This window comes from Apus apus, chromosome 8 (assembly GCF_020740795.1).
Source record: "Apus apus isolate bApuApu2 chromosome 8, bApuApu2.pri.cur, whole genome shotgun sequence".
NCBI lineage: Eukaryota > Metazoa > Chordata > Aves > Apodiformes > Apodidae > Apus > Apus apus.
The window spans coordinates 24,731,484-24,747,205 of record NC_067289.1 but is presented as its reverse complement, the minus strand read 5'-3'; the positions used below and the strand labels follow the sequence as shown (position 1 = coordinate 24,747,205).

Here is a 15,722-nt window from a genome sequence, read left to right as displayed (position 1 = left end):
TATGAGAATGTCTTTTTGTTGCCTGGTGGTGGACTTTGGTGATGCACCAGGAACATAGTCCTCAAACTAAATGTGCAATTTCCGATTCATCATCACCAGAAAGAGCCTGTTTGTTTTTTAATTTGCCCATCACATGAACTGGTGGAGAAAAAACAACATTTTTTGTGGAGTTCTTTCTTTGTAAGTTCATAGTGTTTGTATGACATGGACCTGAGAGATTCTTCTGTAACATTCACTGGGCCCTAAGATGGTGACTCCTGTTAGACGCAGCAGGCACAACCCTAGATGGGGCTTGGTGTTTTTTTTGATGTATTTTATTGTCTGGGATAAATATTTAAATGACTTTCCAGTGTCAGAAGTAAAAAATAATATGTAAAAAAGAATATATCTCAGCAGCATTTTAAATGTATTCTCTACAGTAACTACTCACCTCTCTGCCTTTGGGCTGGGGCTCCCTGCTAGTGGCGGTTGTCACCAGCTGGATGTGTCTTCTGTGTGTGCCCAAGGCAGGGAACACCCTGAGACAACTTGATGTGTCTCCATATTGGGGTGTGAATGTCCCTGGAGCTTGTGGGTGGCTGGATGCTGTTCCCTGCACATGGGGAGACCTGCTGGGGTTGTGTTTTTGCTCTGTAACTTACCATGGTAGCAGAGCCCAGCCTGTCCTTGCAGGTGCCTCCAGCAGAAGAGGCTGGTTGGGTAGCAGTGAGGAGGTGCCAGCTGCTGCGTTTACAGCTTCAACAGCCAAAGCCCCAGAGCTGGAAAGATTCTCAGCTTTAAAAAAGGTTCCCTGGATGGACCCTGCAACCTCCACAGTCACCCCAGCATCATCCCTGGCCTCTTCCCAGCTTGTGGGGCAGTGAATGAGCAGGCTGGCCAGGCTGGGGTGTTGTTCCCTTCAGAAGTGCCTTGAACTTGCTGACGAGAACTAAAGTAACCTGGTTATTCTAGTTACCTACCCCTGGTTTCTCCATTCTCAGGGGGTTAAAAAAAAAAATGAATCCAAGTATTTATGGGTAACTGCATCTCCTTGGCTCTGTGTCCCCTGTCCCGAGGAGCCGTGCTGGTGTGTATGATGGCAACGCTCTGGAATTAAGAGATTAAATGACATTTTTTAATGAGAAAGACATTGTGTGGTTTCTGAGCTGCTGCAGCAGCTGTGGCAATATGGATTATTATTTTTTTTTTGTCACCTATTTCTTCAAGTGTCCTTTATCCTAAACCATAAGTTTTCAGTTCCTCCTCCCCTTTTCCCCACCAAACACAAACCACCTCTTGCGAGATGCTGAACTTTGCAGTGTTCCTTCTGCAGCCAGCCCACAGCACGAGAGGAAAACTACCTCCCCAGGCTAGAAGTCACCAAAAATACCTGGTGCAGGCAGCAAAAACACCTTCCACCCCCCTCATACACACACACGAGGTGACAGGGACGGGGTGTCCCATGAGTTCTCCCCATCTCCCAGCCTGCCACTCTGCTTGGCTATAGTTAATTCTATGTCTCTGTATATAAATATAAATATATATATATTATAGCTATATATCCCTGGGGAATAGCTGCTTCTCACAGCATGAGGTTTTTAGGAGCCCCATCCTTGGGGAGAATCTTGGGGGGGAGGGGCAGGAGGATGTTGTTCCACCTTACCTTTTTTTTTTTCCTTCTGTTTTTCCCTTTTTTAATGCTTCTCTTCCGTGAATGGGACATTTATGTGGTTCCACTTGGGACTCTGGCTATCACCCTGGAGCTGAATTCCCCAAAGGAGCCTCGGAGGGCTCACAGTCAGAAGGCTGCTTTCAGGAGGGTGAGCTCAGCAGGGACAGTAAAAAGCAGCTTCTGTTATGACCGTGGTTGCTGCTCCACCCCAGGGCCAAGGATTCAGGGTCTGACCCTTGGGCAGTGCCCCTCGCCCAGAACTGTGGGGGAGAAAGGGAGAAAAAAAATTAAAAATTTAACAATAACAAAGTTTTCATTTGGAGAAAACACTCAAATGCCTAAAAAAAGAGCCAAAGAAAGGAGCAGGGATACGTCGGGTGGGCTGAAGAAGGCAAATGTCCACCAGCATTAGCTGATGCCTGCAGTGATGTTGCCTCCAGAGATCTGTGGCCCCCAGCAAACATGAGAGAATTCATAGCATGGCAAGAGAAGGTGGGTAGTAAAGACAGTCACTAAACTGGGATAAATGGCTGCAAATGTGTGTTCTCTCCAATTTTTTAGGTTGTTTTTATAGTGCTGCTGCCTCTATTGGCTTTTTTTTGCATGCTCTCTGAATGCTGGACATTAGAGGACATGGCCTGCCATGTTCTGTCCCCATCACCCTCCCTCCAACACCCCTTTCCTCAGCCAGTCCCTGCCATCCAGGGGAAATTCTGCTTGCTTTTCCTTCCCTGCCTCCATCTGAGCTCACAACATAATGTTTCTTAATTATTTTTTTAAAAGTCTGCCTCTCGGTCCCAAACTCACCTGTGCTTGAAAAGCGTGAAAGGTCACCTCCAAAACCAAATCATTCTGATAACTGAAACAACATCCCACTGATATAAAGCAGCCTTTGGAAACCAAGACCTGCTTTATGAACCAGACACTTCCTCCCAAAGAAACCTGGTGGTTTGGATTCCCGTTTTTGGGGGTTTTTTCTCCATTTTTTTTCCACAAGCCACCCAGCTCCCTGCCGTGGAGGCTGTGCCCTGACTGGACATGGGGCAGGCTGCACGTTGGTTCTCTGGGGACATGCCCCAGGCTGTGGGCACCTAAACCTTGCCAGAACATACACAAGGCCTTCTAGTTTTCTTGTTTCAGCCTTCAAAGGACAAGCACTAAGGAATTTAAGAGAATTAAGTCATGGGCCTATCCAGGCAGGAAGGGCTGGGGTGGTGGGACAGTCCATGGGTGCTGTCCCAGCCCACTCCAGGATGTTCCTTTGCTTTGCCCTGATGCCAGGAAAGGTGACTAGCATGAAGGAGCTGGTTTGTACCCCTCTAAAGCAAACCTGTCCTTGCTCAGCCCGAGGGAGGCTCACCTTTGCAGAGGGCATCCCCAGGAAAAGCTGTCAGAGCCGGGGGTGCTTACAGTCTGCGCTCCTCCTTACAGAAGCCTGCGCCAACTCCCAGGGAGTTTCTCTTCCTTCTTACTGTAAAGCACAGTGAAACCCACCTGTTTGAGACCTTTGGTCCTCTCCTGCCAGCCTGGAGGTGACATGTCAGGCAGGTCCACCAGCAGCAAAGTCATGAGGTGGCTGCTAAAGCAGCTTTCCTTGGTCCCACGCGGTAGGATCAGCCTCTTGCATCAACCATCAGCTCCTGCATGGTCAAATATTATTCCATTATTATTACTTTTTATAACTGTTGGGGGGAAAAAGGGTGGATGTAAAATGAAGGATCCCAGTTCTCAGAGGTGCAAAAGGCTCTGACCCATCACAGCCTCTTCTGGTTCCTGCCTCTTGGTATTGGATGGCAAACTGGAATAACTGGGATCCTGGCTCTGTGGCTGGATCTGTGCATCGCTCTGTGGAGCGATTGCTGAGACAGCCTGGTTAGGAGAGCCTGGCCCCTGCCATGCCCACCTGCCCCTGGGCTTCCTGAGGGCAGCACATCTGGGGAAGAAACAGGCCTTCAAAAGAAAAGTGAAATAGCTTGGGCTGCATGAAAAAAAGGGAATTGCAGGGTTTCGTGTGGAGCTCCCTGCGTGCAAGCACTGCTTCCAGGCAGCCAGCTCAGCACTCTGCTGCCCGGCAGGGAACCTGCCCTCAGAGCTGTGGGAGGAGGAATTTTCCCAGGTGTTGGCCTCATCCTACACAGGAGGAAGGGCTGACACCCCTGGGCAGGTGCCAGTTGTGAAAACTACCATCAGACACTTTGGGGGGGGGGTTGTTGTAGCCAGCACCCACAGCTGCATTGTCACCCCCGCCCCCCCCCCCAAGCAAGAATAAGAGGGAGCAAGGGGCTCTGCAGAGCTCTGCAGCTCCAAACCACCCAGAAATCTATTTTTGGGAGTGGGGAAGGGACACACATGATCACTCATCCTGCAACTTCATGCTGCCTGGGAACATGAGGGCTGAGAGTAAAGGGACACGGGCCCCACATCCCTGCACGGGTCATAAAATCATGGAATTAGAGCATTAGAGAATCATTTAAGTTAATAAAGACCCTTCAGACCATCAAATCCAAGGGTTAACCCAGCCCTGCCAAGGTCACCACTGCCCCATGTCCCTCAGCACCACATCTACAGGGCTTTGAAACCCATCCAGGGATGGGGACTCCACCCCTGCCCTGGGCAGCCTGGGCCGGGGCCTGACAACTCCCAGCCCATTGATCCAGCCCAGACCAGCTGGAAGGCAAAAGGCACCTGCTTACACATCTAATCCATATTTACTTACATTTTACTCACATTGGCTGCTCCAATCCCTCCTAACGACCACCAGGATCAGGGTCATCCCTGCCCATTCCTCCAGCACACAATGCCTGCTCCTGGCAGACAAAATACCCTCCCTGTGCTGCCACCACTGCTGGGTTTTGCCCAGGGAGAGACATAATTTTCTTCTAATAACTGCCTTAGTGGAAACAACTGGTCCTTTTCCCACCTTTCCCACCAAGCCCTAGCCTAGGGCCTATTGATCTCCTTTTGGTCAGGGCTTCATTTCACTGACTGCTCATTTTTTTATGCTCATCAAAGTATAAATATTAAAAAAATAATAATAATAATTAAATGTGTCCCTGTATAGAAATTATCTGCCAGGGGAGCACTCAGCCCAGAGGAGGAGCAGCATGGGGAGCCAGTGATGAGCTCCTTCCCACCCTTCTGGCACATGGCAACGTGCTTCATTCCAGCACCAGATCCTGGGCAGAGCGTTCCCAGGAGGATGGGTGCTTGGAGAACTCCCACCAAATGCGTGTTGTGGGGACTGGAGCTCAGCTCCCTCTCTCACAGGGGAATCCTCTACCCTTGAGTCATGCCAGCAGCTCCCGGGCATCCCCAAGTACTTGAGACTCAGATCTGTGTCTCGAGAAGTTTTCCTGGGTGTTGAATCATTGGCAGGCTCAGCACCAAGAGCTCGGACACCTTCCCCATCCTGCTTCTTCAGGATGGGGTGAAGAGTCGAGTCCATCATTAAATGTGATTCAGACAATCAAGTTGCATCAAAGAGATGCAAAAACACCTCAACATTTTGTGGTCAAGTGATATCAATATTCATTGCTGCCAGGGGAAAGAGCAAAGCAGCAAGAAGGGAGCAGAACTGGAGCCACCCCTTTATCTACCCCAGCTGACCTCCTGCCTGCCCGTCTGCTCCCAGCCCCAGAGTCTGAACCTGCAAGAGTTTTTGCACTCACACACGAGGAATGAGTGAAAGAACAGAGAGGGGGTGGAGGGGTGGGAAAAAGCACCCTGAGATGAGAAAGGCTGTGGTGGCTGGAAACAGAAAGCGAGAGTGAAAGAGGGAGCATGGCAAGTGCCCAGCGCTGGGCTCAGCAGGGCTGGAGCTCCCTCCCCACACCCGAAACCACGGGCACTACCACCACCAGTCCCATTACTCACCCGGGTGTTTTCAGGGCTGGGGGAGTCAGAGAGGACAAGGAGACAAAGGAGGATTTCACAGAAGTCCTGAGGTCCCAGGGTGATGGGCAGGAAAGGCACCACTGCTCCATGGTGGGACCAGGGGACTGCAGCACCATCCAGCCCTGTGAAGATCCTGGCAGGAGCTTTTTATTTCTATGAGTGTCATAAAACTTGAAGACCAAGCCCAGAGGGTTGATGGAGAGTGTTACTCTCACCAGCAACCCTGCTTCTGTGGGTTCCTGGAGCTTGCCCACATCTCTCTTTTTCTGTAAAGCATCATAAGCCAAGAGTGGCAATCCCTTAGAGTGACACTGCTGAGACTGGCATTGGTGCTCCTCTCACAGAAATCTTTGCTGAGAACCTTGCAGGAAACGCAACCAGTTGGAAAAAGAAAAAAAAAATAAATGGAATAAAAAAAGCATGACTTTTGTCTTACCCCAGGCATACTTTGACTCAGAGAAAACCTTCCTTTCCCTCCACGTTCTAGGATGCTCTTCAAACAATCCTCCCGTTTCAGTGCGAGGAGTTATCTGCACAAAAATCAACCATCCAACATACCTGTGAGCTTTTCAGGAAGCTACAGCATCTATCCAGGGATCATCACCAGCTCCATCCCTTTCCTGGAAAAGGCTGTACCCAGAACATCTGCTGAACGTGAGGGTCCCAGGAAAACTGCCCCAGCTCCAGCCACGGCTGGAAGAGAGAAGAGCCAGGAGATGCAGGCGACTGATGCAGGATTTTATGGGCTGCAGTGCCCTGACTGCAGGCTCAGGAAAGCCACACCGACTGAGAAACAACAATTAATTGTGTGACTTGAGCTTTCAAATCAATAAAAGCCCAGCACAGGCTGAGGGGTACATATTCCAGGGGATTCCTCCATGAAGAAACACCTGCGGCCAAAAAAAAACAACCCCACCCGCTGAGTTTCAAGCCTTTGCTTTCCCATTTTGTGGAACCATCGGTTCCCAACATCAATCAGCAGCAATGATTCTGTCAGTGAGGCTGTTCTGGGGAGCTCTCTGACCCCAGATCTTCTGCAAAAAATGATCCAGGAGCAAAAAAATGACCCATGATCAGTCCTCTGTACATTTTGACAGTGGCAAGTAGTATTAAAATTACTTACATTAACTGAAGCATCCAGAAATCTTATTCTACACAACATTTTGCAGTCCTGCTGATGTACCAACTATCTGCTCTGAACTGTCAGCCCAGCTGTGATAGAATCATGCTGCAACTTTAGTTTATATATGTATTTATGTATGTACATACAGACACATACAATTATTGCATCATTGTATTTGATTCTAATGATGGGGAATAAGAGTCTCCTGCAAATAACCCACCTCTTGCCATTGAAGGTAAGTTACAAGATACTACCTGACCTTTACAAAAGGTTTAGGAGCTAGTTTGCTAAAGAAGAAAATGTGTCTAATTTGACAGGTTACAGGATAATTAACCCCACACAACCAGAGACCCAGGTGGGAAGTATCTCCCCACACACACCTCAGTTCACTGGAGCACACGGAGTAGTGTGTGATGTTCAGGCTCTTCATCCCCACCTTCCTCTGAAGTGGTCTTCACCTGGCTTGGACTTTAGGAGCAACCACAAAGACAAAAAATTAGATTTCTGTTGATAGGAAGGGAGAGGAGACAAAGGCAAGACTGAAGCAGAACATCAGTGCCTGGGGTCAGCACACATTTCCAGGAACCTCTCTGGATTTTTAGAACAATGTGGCTGGAGAAGATCCTATTTCTCACCATCCCATGTAGAGTCCTCATAACCAAACTGAACTGAGGGGTTTGGGGTTTTTCTAATCAGGTTTCATTATTATTATTATTATTATTATTATTATTATTATTATTATTATTATTATTATTTTCCTTTCTTTTTCAAATAGGATTTTTAAGCATTGCCTTGGTTGAGGGCAGTCTAGACAAGACCAGAGTTTCATCCAGTTTTGCCTACAATAATATTACATATTTTTATAGCTGGGCCCAGAATGGTGCTTATTTTTCCCAGGAGTTTAATTTCAGCAAGAGCAATTTATGGTTGAAATAAAGCCAGTGGAATTACATTTTCTTGTGTAAAATCATACCTTTTCTAACAGTTTTAATAGGCTGTGGTGTGCAATTACTGCACTGCATCTCTAAATGTGTACATGATAAATCCTCATCTTTGTTGCTTCAATCACAAATGCTCCTCTCCACCTGTATAACCCTGACGAGGTGGGTACCTGAGATCAAGGCACAAGAGGTGATAAAAAGGACATGGCTTTTTCAATTTCAGAAGAACCTGCTGCTCACTTTTGGATGCTTCTGACATAGAAAAGGTTATTAGGTCTGACCCCCCCAGTTAGCAACAATATTAGATGCTAGGCTGCATATAACCACTAAGGAACATCAAAGTCCAGCCCACAGATCTACAATCAGTCCCATTTTTCAGGTAAGACTGTTAGTGCCTGGGTTTGTTGGGCAGAGAACACAAATATGGTACAAATTGGGCAAAAGGAGAAGAAACTGGCCAGGCTCAATTCACCACCCAACCCACCCAGCACAACCAGTGTGTGAACATCGTGTTCAGCATCTTCCCAGGAGATGTCACCACAATACCTCTGGGATTGCTGCTCCGGGGGGATTTGGGTCTGCAGAGTGTGATTCCAAGGGCTGGAGCTTCAGCAGATCTCTGGATTTATCACCTCTGATCCTGCAATATGTGGACAAGGATCCTCAGCAGCCTGGCACAGCAAGGGCTGCAGGCACAGATGCTATCAAGGAAATAAATAAGTAGTGACAATGGTGTCATTTGGCCATGGTTCTTTGGAGATAATTGAGAAAAACATTCCTGTTTGGAAAAGCAGCAAATGCAGCAACGTTCAATTATTTCTTCTACCAGAGAGAAAAAATTCCACTTGCCAGTGTTAGGATAAATTCCATTTTATCAGTAGATCAAACCCACCCCATGTTTCAGTAATACAGAAGTTAACCCTGGGGCTGGGGGAGGGAGGAAGGAAGCATTTCTGCTTTGGAAACACCTGTGTGAGAACTGGACATTCCTGGCAAAGTATCCATGAGCCATATATCATGAGAGATAGAAATAATGTGAAGAAAGTAAAATATAGCCCAAGGTTTTGCATAAAAGGGAACCAGATGTGTCCTTGTGTGTCTGTCCTACTTGTGTAGCCTGTATTTTTCAGTCTCCTGTGGCTGGGAAATGCTGAAGACCCTTCAAAGGTGAAGTCCTTGGTGAAGATGCTCTTGCCATCCCAGCCAGCTTTCAACAGCACATCAGGAACACCTTCTAGCCCCAGTTTTTCCCCCACCTCACTGGAATTTCACAAAGAAATCCCTCCAGGAGACAAGACTCAGGAGAAGGATGGGAAGTTCCCTCTCCTGGATCATGAGAAGAACCTCCATGCACAATCTTCCCTTGAGATCAATGTTCTGTGCACAATGTCCATCCAATAGCAGCTGCCTTTGAGGACCTCTGAAGGTATTTACACCAAATATTCCTTCTTTCAGACAAAGAACTCCAACTAATATCCCTGAAGATGTCTAAGTGTGCCACAGGAATGGCTTAAACCAAAAGCTGGTGCCCAGATTATGCCCCACCCAAAGAGAACCCTCACCCCAAGAGGAGCCTCATGCCCTGCTGCTGAGAGTACCAGTGTGACTGAGCATCTGGCAAAGAAACCTGGAAAGCTAAAGTGGTGCCTTTTCAAGAACAGGCCTGCAAGCACATTCTGAAAAGCTCTTTCACTTCTGTGACAGAAAAAAGAAAATAGAAAAGAAACTTCCTACACAGGACTAAAAACCACAGCCCACAACCTAATGACTAGTGCAGAGATGGAAACCACACGGTGCAACTGGAAAATTATGCAGCACTGGTATTCCAGCAAAGTCAGTCTCTAGACACACCACAACCTTCTTAGGGGAAACAAGATGTCAATGAAAATAAAAAGAATCTGAAAATGCAATATAAAACTCTTGATTCATCCTGCTCCCTTCCAAGTCAATAGCAAAATTCCCATTGACTTCATGGCAGACCTGGAGGATAGAAGAGTTTTCTACAGCCCTTTGGCCAGGCTTGGAATGGCCACATGCAACATGAACTAATATGGAAGTATTGGGTGATGTGATGATACCAAGTAGCATCTTAGCTTTATTTTGGTTGGAAAAGATCTTTCAGATCATCAAGTCCAACCATTAACCCAGCCCTGCCAAGGCCACCACTGACCCAAATCCCTCAGCATCACATCCACACAGCTTTGAAACCCCTCCAGGGATGGGGACTCCCCCCCTGCCCTGGGCAGCCTGGGCCAGGGCCTGACAACCCTCTCCAGGAAGAAATGGTTCGTGATATCCAATCTCAACCTCACCTGGCACAACATGAGGCCATTTCCTCTTGTTACCTGGGAGCAGAGCCCGACCCCCCTGGCTCCAACCTCCTCTCAGGCAGCTGCAGAGCCAGCAGGTCTCCCCTCAGCCTCCTTTGCTCCAGGCTGGACACCCCCAGCTCCCTCAGCTGCTCCTGCTCACACTTGTGCTCCAGCCCCTTCCCAAGATTTGTTGCTTTTCTTTGGACAAACAACAAAAAGCAAGTTCCCAGGCACATTCTAATGATGTACATTACTGCTATTTCATCATTGCAGTTTTCAATAAGAAAGAATGGAAATGAATCATAGCATGGTTTGGGTTGGAAGGAACCTTAAAGAACATCTAGTCCCAGCCCCTAGCCATGGGCAGGGACACCTCCCACCAGCCCAGGCTGCTCCAAGCCCCATCAAACCTGCACTTCAACACTGCCAGGGATGGGGCAGCCACAGCTTCCCTGGGCAGCCTGGGCCAGGGTCTTACCACTCTCACAGCAAAGAATTTCTTCCTAAGATCTCACCTATATCCCTCCTCTTTCAGCTTTAAAGCATCCCCCCTCATCCCATCCTTCCCTGCCCTTGTCCCAAGCCCCTCCCCAGCTTTCCTGGAGCCCCTTCAGGCACTGGAAGGTGCTCTGTCTCCCTGGAGCCTTCTCTTCTCCAGGCTGAACACCCCAGCTCTCCCAGCCTGGCTCCAGAGCAGAGCTGCTCCAGCCCTCCCAGCATCCCCGTACCCTTCTTGTGCTGGGGATTCCATACACACATTTCAAGCAATCCCTACTTTTCCATAAGCGGGAGGCACACCGCGTGCAGAGGGAATACTGCTGAAGAAAGGCTCTCCAAGCCTCCCCAGGTGCCGGACCATTCCCCGCAGCATCTCCGAGCACCGACCGCAGGATTTCCCGCCCAGCCCAGCCCGCCCCCGCGGGGCCGGGATTCCCGCCCTCTCGGGATGATTCCCGCCCTCTCGGGATGATTCCCGCGCTCTCGGGATGATAAGTCCCGGGCTCTCGGGATGATTGAGCGCCCCAATGAGCCCAGCACTGCCCCAGGGCAGGGGAGGAGCGGAGGGGAAAGTCCCGCAGTCCCTATAAAAGACGGGGCGGTCCGGTCTGCCCCGCACACGCCATGGAGCAGCGCGGAGGTCCCGGCAGCGCAGGCAGGGGGGGCAGGCGGCAGGCGGGGCCCTGGGGGCTGCTTCTCGCCCTTTGCCTGGTCCTGGCCCCGGCCCTGCCGCCCCCCGTCCGGGCGCTGCCGCCCCCCGGCCCGCACCACCCGCCCGACAGGTTGAACCGGTCCCGGGAGATGCTGGAGGCCGCCAACACCTCCCCGCAGCGGCTGCAGGTCTGCGGGGCCACGGGGGCAGGAGGGGAGGGGGCAGCGTTTGTACCCAGGAGGGCAGGGATGGGCTGGTGAGGGTCCCCAGGAGGGCGCGGTGGTACCCAGGGGTGGTGATGGGCGGGCTGCCCTGCATCCCCGGGAGATTCCCTTGAAGACCTTCTACCTGGTCTTCGCTCTCACGCCCCTCCTGCCCAGCCCCTCAGGGCGGGATTTGCTCCCTTCTCCTCAGCCCTCCAGCCCCTACACCGCAACACGAGCGCCCTGGTTCTAACCCTCTCGTCTCTGAACACTTGGAGGCCCCTGCAGAGCTGGCTCAGGAAATACTTCCCTCTGACTTCGTCATCGCCTTGACGTGTGATTTCTGGAGCACCTTTCCACACCGAGGTGCCCTGGCAGTTGGGCCAAGGGGACTATTTATATATTTATTTATTTATTCCTAAAGTTCCCTGCTCTTGCTGCAAGCTTCACCTCACAGAGCAGCAAAACCCCCGCCCTTACCTGGGTGCATCTGTCCCCGGCTTGCGGCGGGGCTGAGAGCACAGCCGAGCGCCCGGGCAGGGGGCAGGAGTTACTTTTAACTTTTTAAAAGATACATTTGAAAAGACGGCGACACAAATTCCCCAGCAGGTCCCTCGTCTGCCAGAAAATAACGTACAGTGCAATTTGCAACAGCATTCAAAACGAACCCGTGCAGAGCCTGAGCTTATTCCCTTCAAACACAGCTACCACCTGCATTTCAGCCTCTTACTCTAGTTGCTCACTTTTGTTTTTAACCTTAGTCTTCACAAAGGATTGAGCAAAGTGCAGACATCTGGGACACACCACTTACCCTTACCTGTGTTTGCAGATGTATCTATACATACACGGTACCATAAAGGGGAGTTGATGATTCCTTTTTCATTCTCTTTTTCACACAGGAGCTCAGCATACTGGAATTTAAATGTATCCTTGAAGAGGCTGACCTGGATGATATCACTAAGAATCAAACCAACACGATAAAAGCTTGTATCCCTGAGGATCCTGGGGTAAAAACAAACAAACAAACCATAAATATATATATTTTTATATATATATATCCTGTTTCAGCGTATTTTCACAGAACAGCCCTAGAATTCACACTTCCACAAATACACCACGTCTCATTTCTTCTTTAATTTGCAGACTGGAAACTGTCCAGCACTGGAAAGATCTACTTTTGATAAGGTAAATTGTAACTTTCCCAAAAGAACTTTTTCTTTCACCTGTTGTATGTGTAAAGCATTTTCCACCAGTTTGCAACGTTCCCTGAGAATTCTGGCTTTTTGCAGAGAAAATGCCTGCAGGCAATATATGAGGATCTGAGTGCCTACAGGGCAGAGCTGAGGAACCTCAGCAATCAACAGGTGCTGGCAACTATTGATAAGATGATGGAAGTAAGTCTGTCTCCTTCCTTTCTACTATTGCTGTCTTACAACTGCAGTTTTCATCCAGTTGGCTCTATTCCATAGTCAGTCAAATAGTTAGTGGCTTCTCTCCAATCTGATAATTTCTGGCCACTCAGCCATGCATCCTCCTCCTTTCACAACTGCTCTGCTCTCACAAGGAGATGGGGTAGAGGATTTTTCTGCCAGTTCCTCATATAACTCAAAATAAGTAAAAGGGACATGGCTCTTCCAAATAGTGAGACATAACACACCTGGTATATTGAGTATGACACAGGGTATGCTGAACTCTGATAAATATTACTAGGGAGTAAAGGGAAGAGATGTTAAAAGCTTGTTTGTTTGTTTGACAAGAGCTAATTAGAGAAAAAAAATCTAATTGCCTTTATATTGACACAGCATCTTACAATAGCCTGGAGATTCTGCCCACGGGCAGATAAGCCCAGTCTGAAGGTTCACTAGGCAAAGCCAGCCACAGATTTAGGATAAGAACAACCTTTTAGGATTAAAAAAAGCATCTCCCTGCCCATGGCACAGGGGATGGAACTAGATGATCTTTAAAGTCCTCTCCAATCCTTCTATCATTCCATTCTATGGTCTTTTTTCCTAGGCAGAAAGAGCCTTTGTGCAGGAATGGACAGTTTTGTCTCAAGGGAAGTACAGGTGTGCATCCTAAGGCTATTAAATATGTCATTAAGAATCAAAGAATCATAGAATAGGTTGGGTTGGAAAGAAACTTAAAGATCATCTAGTCCCATCCCCCTGCCATGGGCAGGAACACCTCCCACAAGCCCAGGCTGCTCCAAGCCCCGTCCAACCTGCCCTTCAGCACTTCCAGGGATGAGGATTTCATAACTTCCCTGGGCGACCTGGGCCAGGGTCTCACCACCCTCACTGCAAAGAATTCCTTCACGTCTCACCTAAATCTCCCCTCTTCCAGTTTTAACCCATTCCCCCTGTCTCCTCTCACTGCAAGCCCCTGTCCCAAGCCTCTCCCCAGCTTTCCTGGAGCCCCTCCAGGTCCTGGCAGGCTGCTATGAGGTCTCCCTGGAGCCTCAGGCTTCATCGCTCAGGCTTGGGGGGGGAAGAAATGTAAAGCTTTTTTTGTTGTAGCCACTTTGTGGTGCCAGTTTCTAAGCCCCTTCCCTCTCCCCAGGCCCTGCAGGGCAGCGGCAGGAGTGGGGAGCAGCCCGAGGTGGGCAGGGGTCTCCCCTTGCCCATTGGGGAGCAGCTGAGGCTCTGCAGCATCCTCCACACCTTCCGCACCCGCGCCCTCACCATCACCCGCCTGATGAGCTTCTTCAGCTCCCAGGAGAGCTCCTTCTGAGCACCCAGTCCCACCTCCAGACATCCCGAGGGAGAAGCAAACCAGAAGGAATCCAGTCCGTACCTCACCAGGTGGTTTCAGCAGAGAATATTTCACAGAGTTGCCTCTAAGTTTTTAGCTGTCACCAGTGCCTTTTAACTTCTCAGTTTCTGGAAAATGAGCTACATCTCAGTCCCAAAACATCCTCACACCACCAAACCCCCACCTGTTGTCTTACCTGTTCTATTTATTCAGCTGTAATTTTCAGAAACTGAAACCTATCTGGAATAAGCAACTTATTTATCGTTACATTCCTTATTTATTCTATTTATTGCCTAATAAAATTAGAGGTTGCCTTACAAACGTGGTGACTTTTTTTTTCCTTCCTCCCTTGAGATATGACATTAACCATTCCAAAATACTTGGAATATTGCTGGCACGTGAGGGTGTACCAGCAGAACACTCAGCACTGGTATCCTCTTTCAAACTCCTGCTTCCATCTCGTTACTTACATCAGAAGGGTTTCTTGAGGATTTTTCTCTCAAAGCAACCCCCTCGCTTCCATCCTCATTTCCAGTCACTTTCCAGCTGGTTACATAGTTTCCAGGGTGAAATCCCAGCCCCTCCAAAATCAATGGTGAAATTGTTCCAGCCAGATGGATTTTTTGCACAGCTTTGGAGGCCAGGAAGGATGCTGGGAGGAGAGGATTATCTTCCCGGTTCCTGCCTGCAGGACACAAACCAGCCCAGAGGAAGGTGTCCATCCCCTCCAGGGCAGCTCTGTCCTCACCCCAGCAGGGACCTTGGCCCAGTCCCACCCAGCCCCATGCTGCCTCTGCTGCCCTCATCACCATGTCAACACCTTCTTCAGCTCTCTCCCCTTGCTTGCCTTCTCCAAGCTCTGCCCTCCCAGCTCTGGGGACCCCTGAGGAGCCTCCTTGGATGTCCAGGGCCTGGTGGGACCCCCAGCTCTACCACTCAGGGAACAGCTCATCCTCTCCTCTTGTCCCCAGGAGCTGGTGTTACCTGCACACACCAGCCCTTACAACACAATCCTACACATTCCCAGAGGCTTCTGGTGGCACCAAAGCCATGGGCCTTGCTCCCACAGCCCACCCACAACACAGACCAAGTTCTGAGGTAAGAGCAACCCCCTGCACAATGTCTGTGTGCAGCTGCAATGTTTTACTTCCTTCCGGCTGCCAGAACTGGGCAAAGCCAAACTGAAGACCACAGAAATGCTATACTTTTTTTTAAAGCTTCTTGATTTTGATTTAAAGAACCTGAAGGTTGAAGACCTCATCATCCCCTTCGACCATAGGTTATCTCCAGTTACCTTTATTATTACAACAAAGCATCTTCTTTCCATCTTAGATTCACCCATTTCTGCTTCTGACAGGAGGGTCCTACCAGAGTTTTGGGTTTTACTGGTATCTTAAGGGTTCCCCCAGTGGCAATTTCTCCCCACTTGTCCCAGAGAGAAGTGGCCAGGGCAGCTCTGCTGGGGGATGGAGATCCCCACCCCAGCCTCCCTGCCTCCCACAGCCTTTTTTTCTCCTAAAAGCCCCTCTGGGAGAAGAACCCAGGAGGTCCAGAGCACCAACACAGCCCTTTCCTTCAGCCATCCCCTCGGGTGTACGTAGCAATGGAGCACCAAGGGTTGGAAAGATGGCCCACAACACACAACCTTGCAACAATTCATCCACAGCAGCCAAAACGAAAAAAATATTCAAACCCCA

The 15,722-nt window shown here is 49.3% G+C and overlaps 1 protein-coding gene across 1 annotated transcript; it reads left to right on the top strand.

Annotated features, from left to right (window-relative positions):
- The first annotated feature begins 11,043 nt into the window (after positions 1-11,043).
- IL12A (interleukin 12A) lies at positions 11,044-14,004 on the top strand. The gene is made up of 4 exons (XM_051626593.1): positions 11,044-11,259; positions 12,174-12,281; positions 12,564-12,668; positions 13,834-14,004. The coding sequence occupies exons 1-4, from the start codon at positions 11,044-11,046 to the stop codon at positions 14,002-14,004; spliced, it is 600 nt and encodes a 199-aa protein (XP_051482553.1).
- The last annotated feature ends 1,718 nt before the right edge of the window (positions 14,005-15,722 follow it).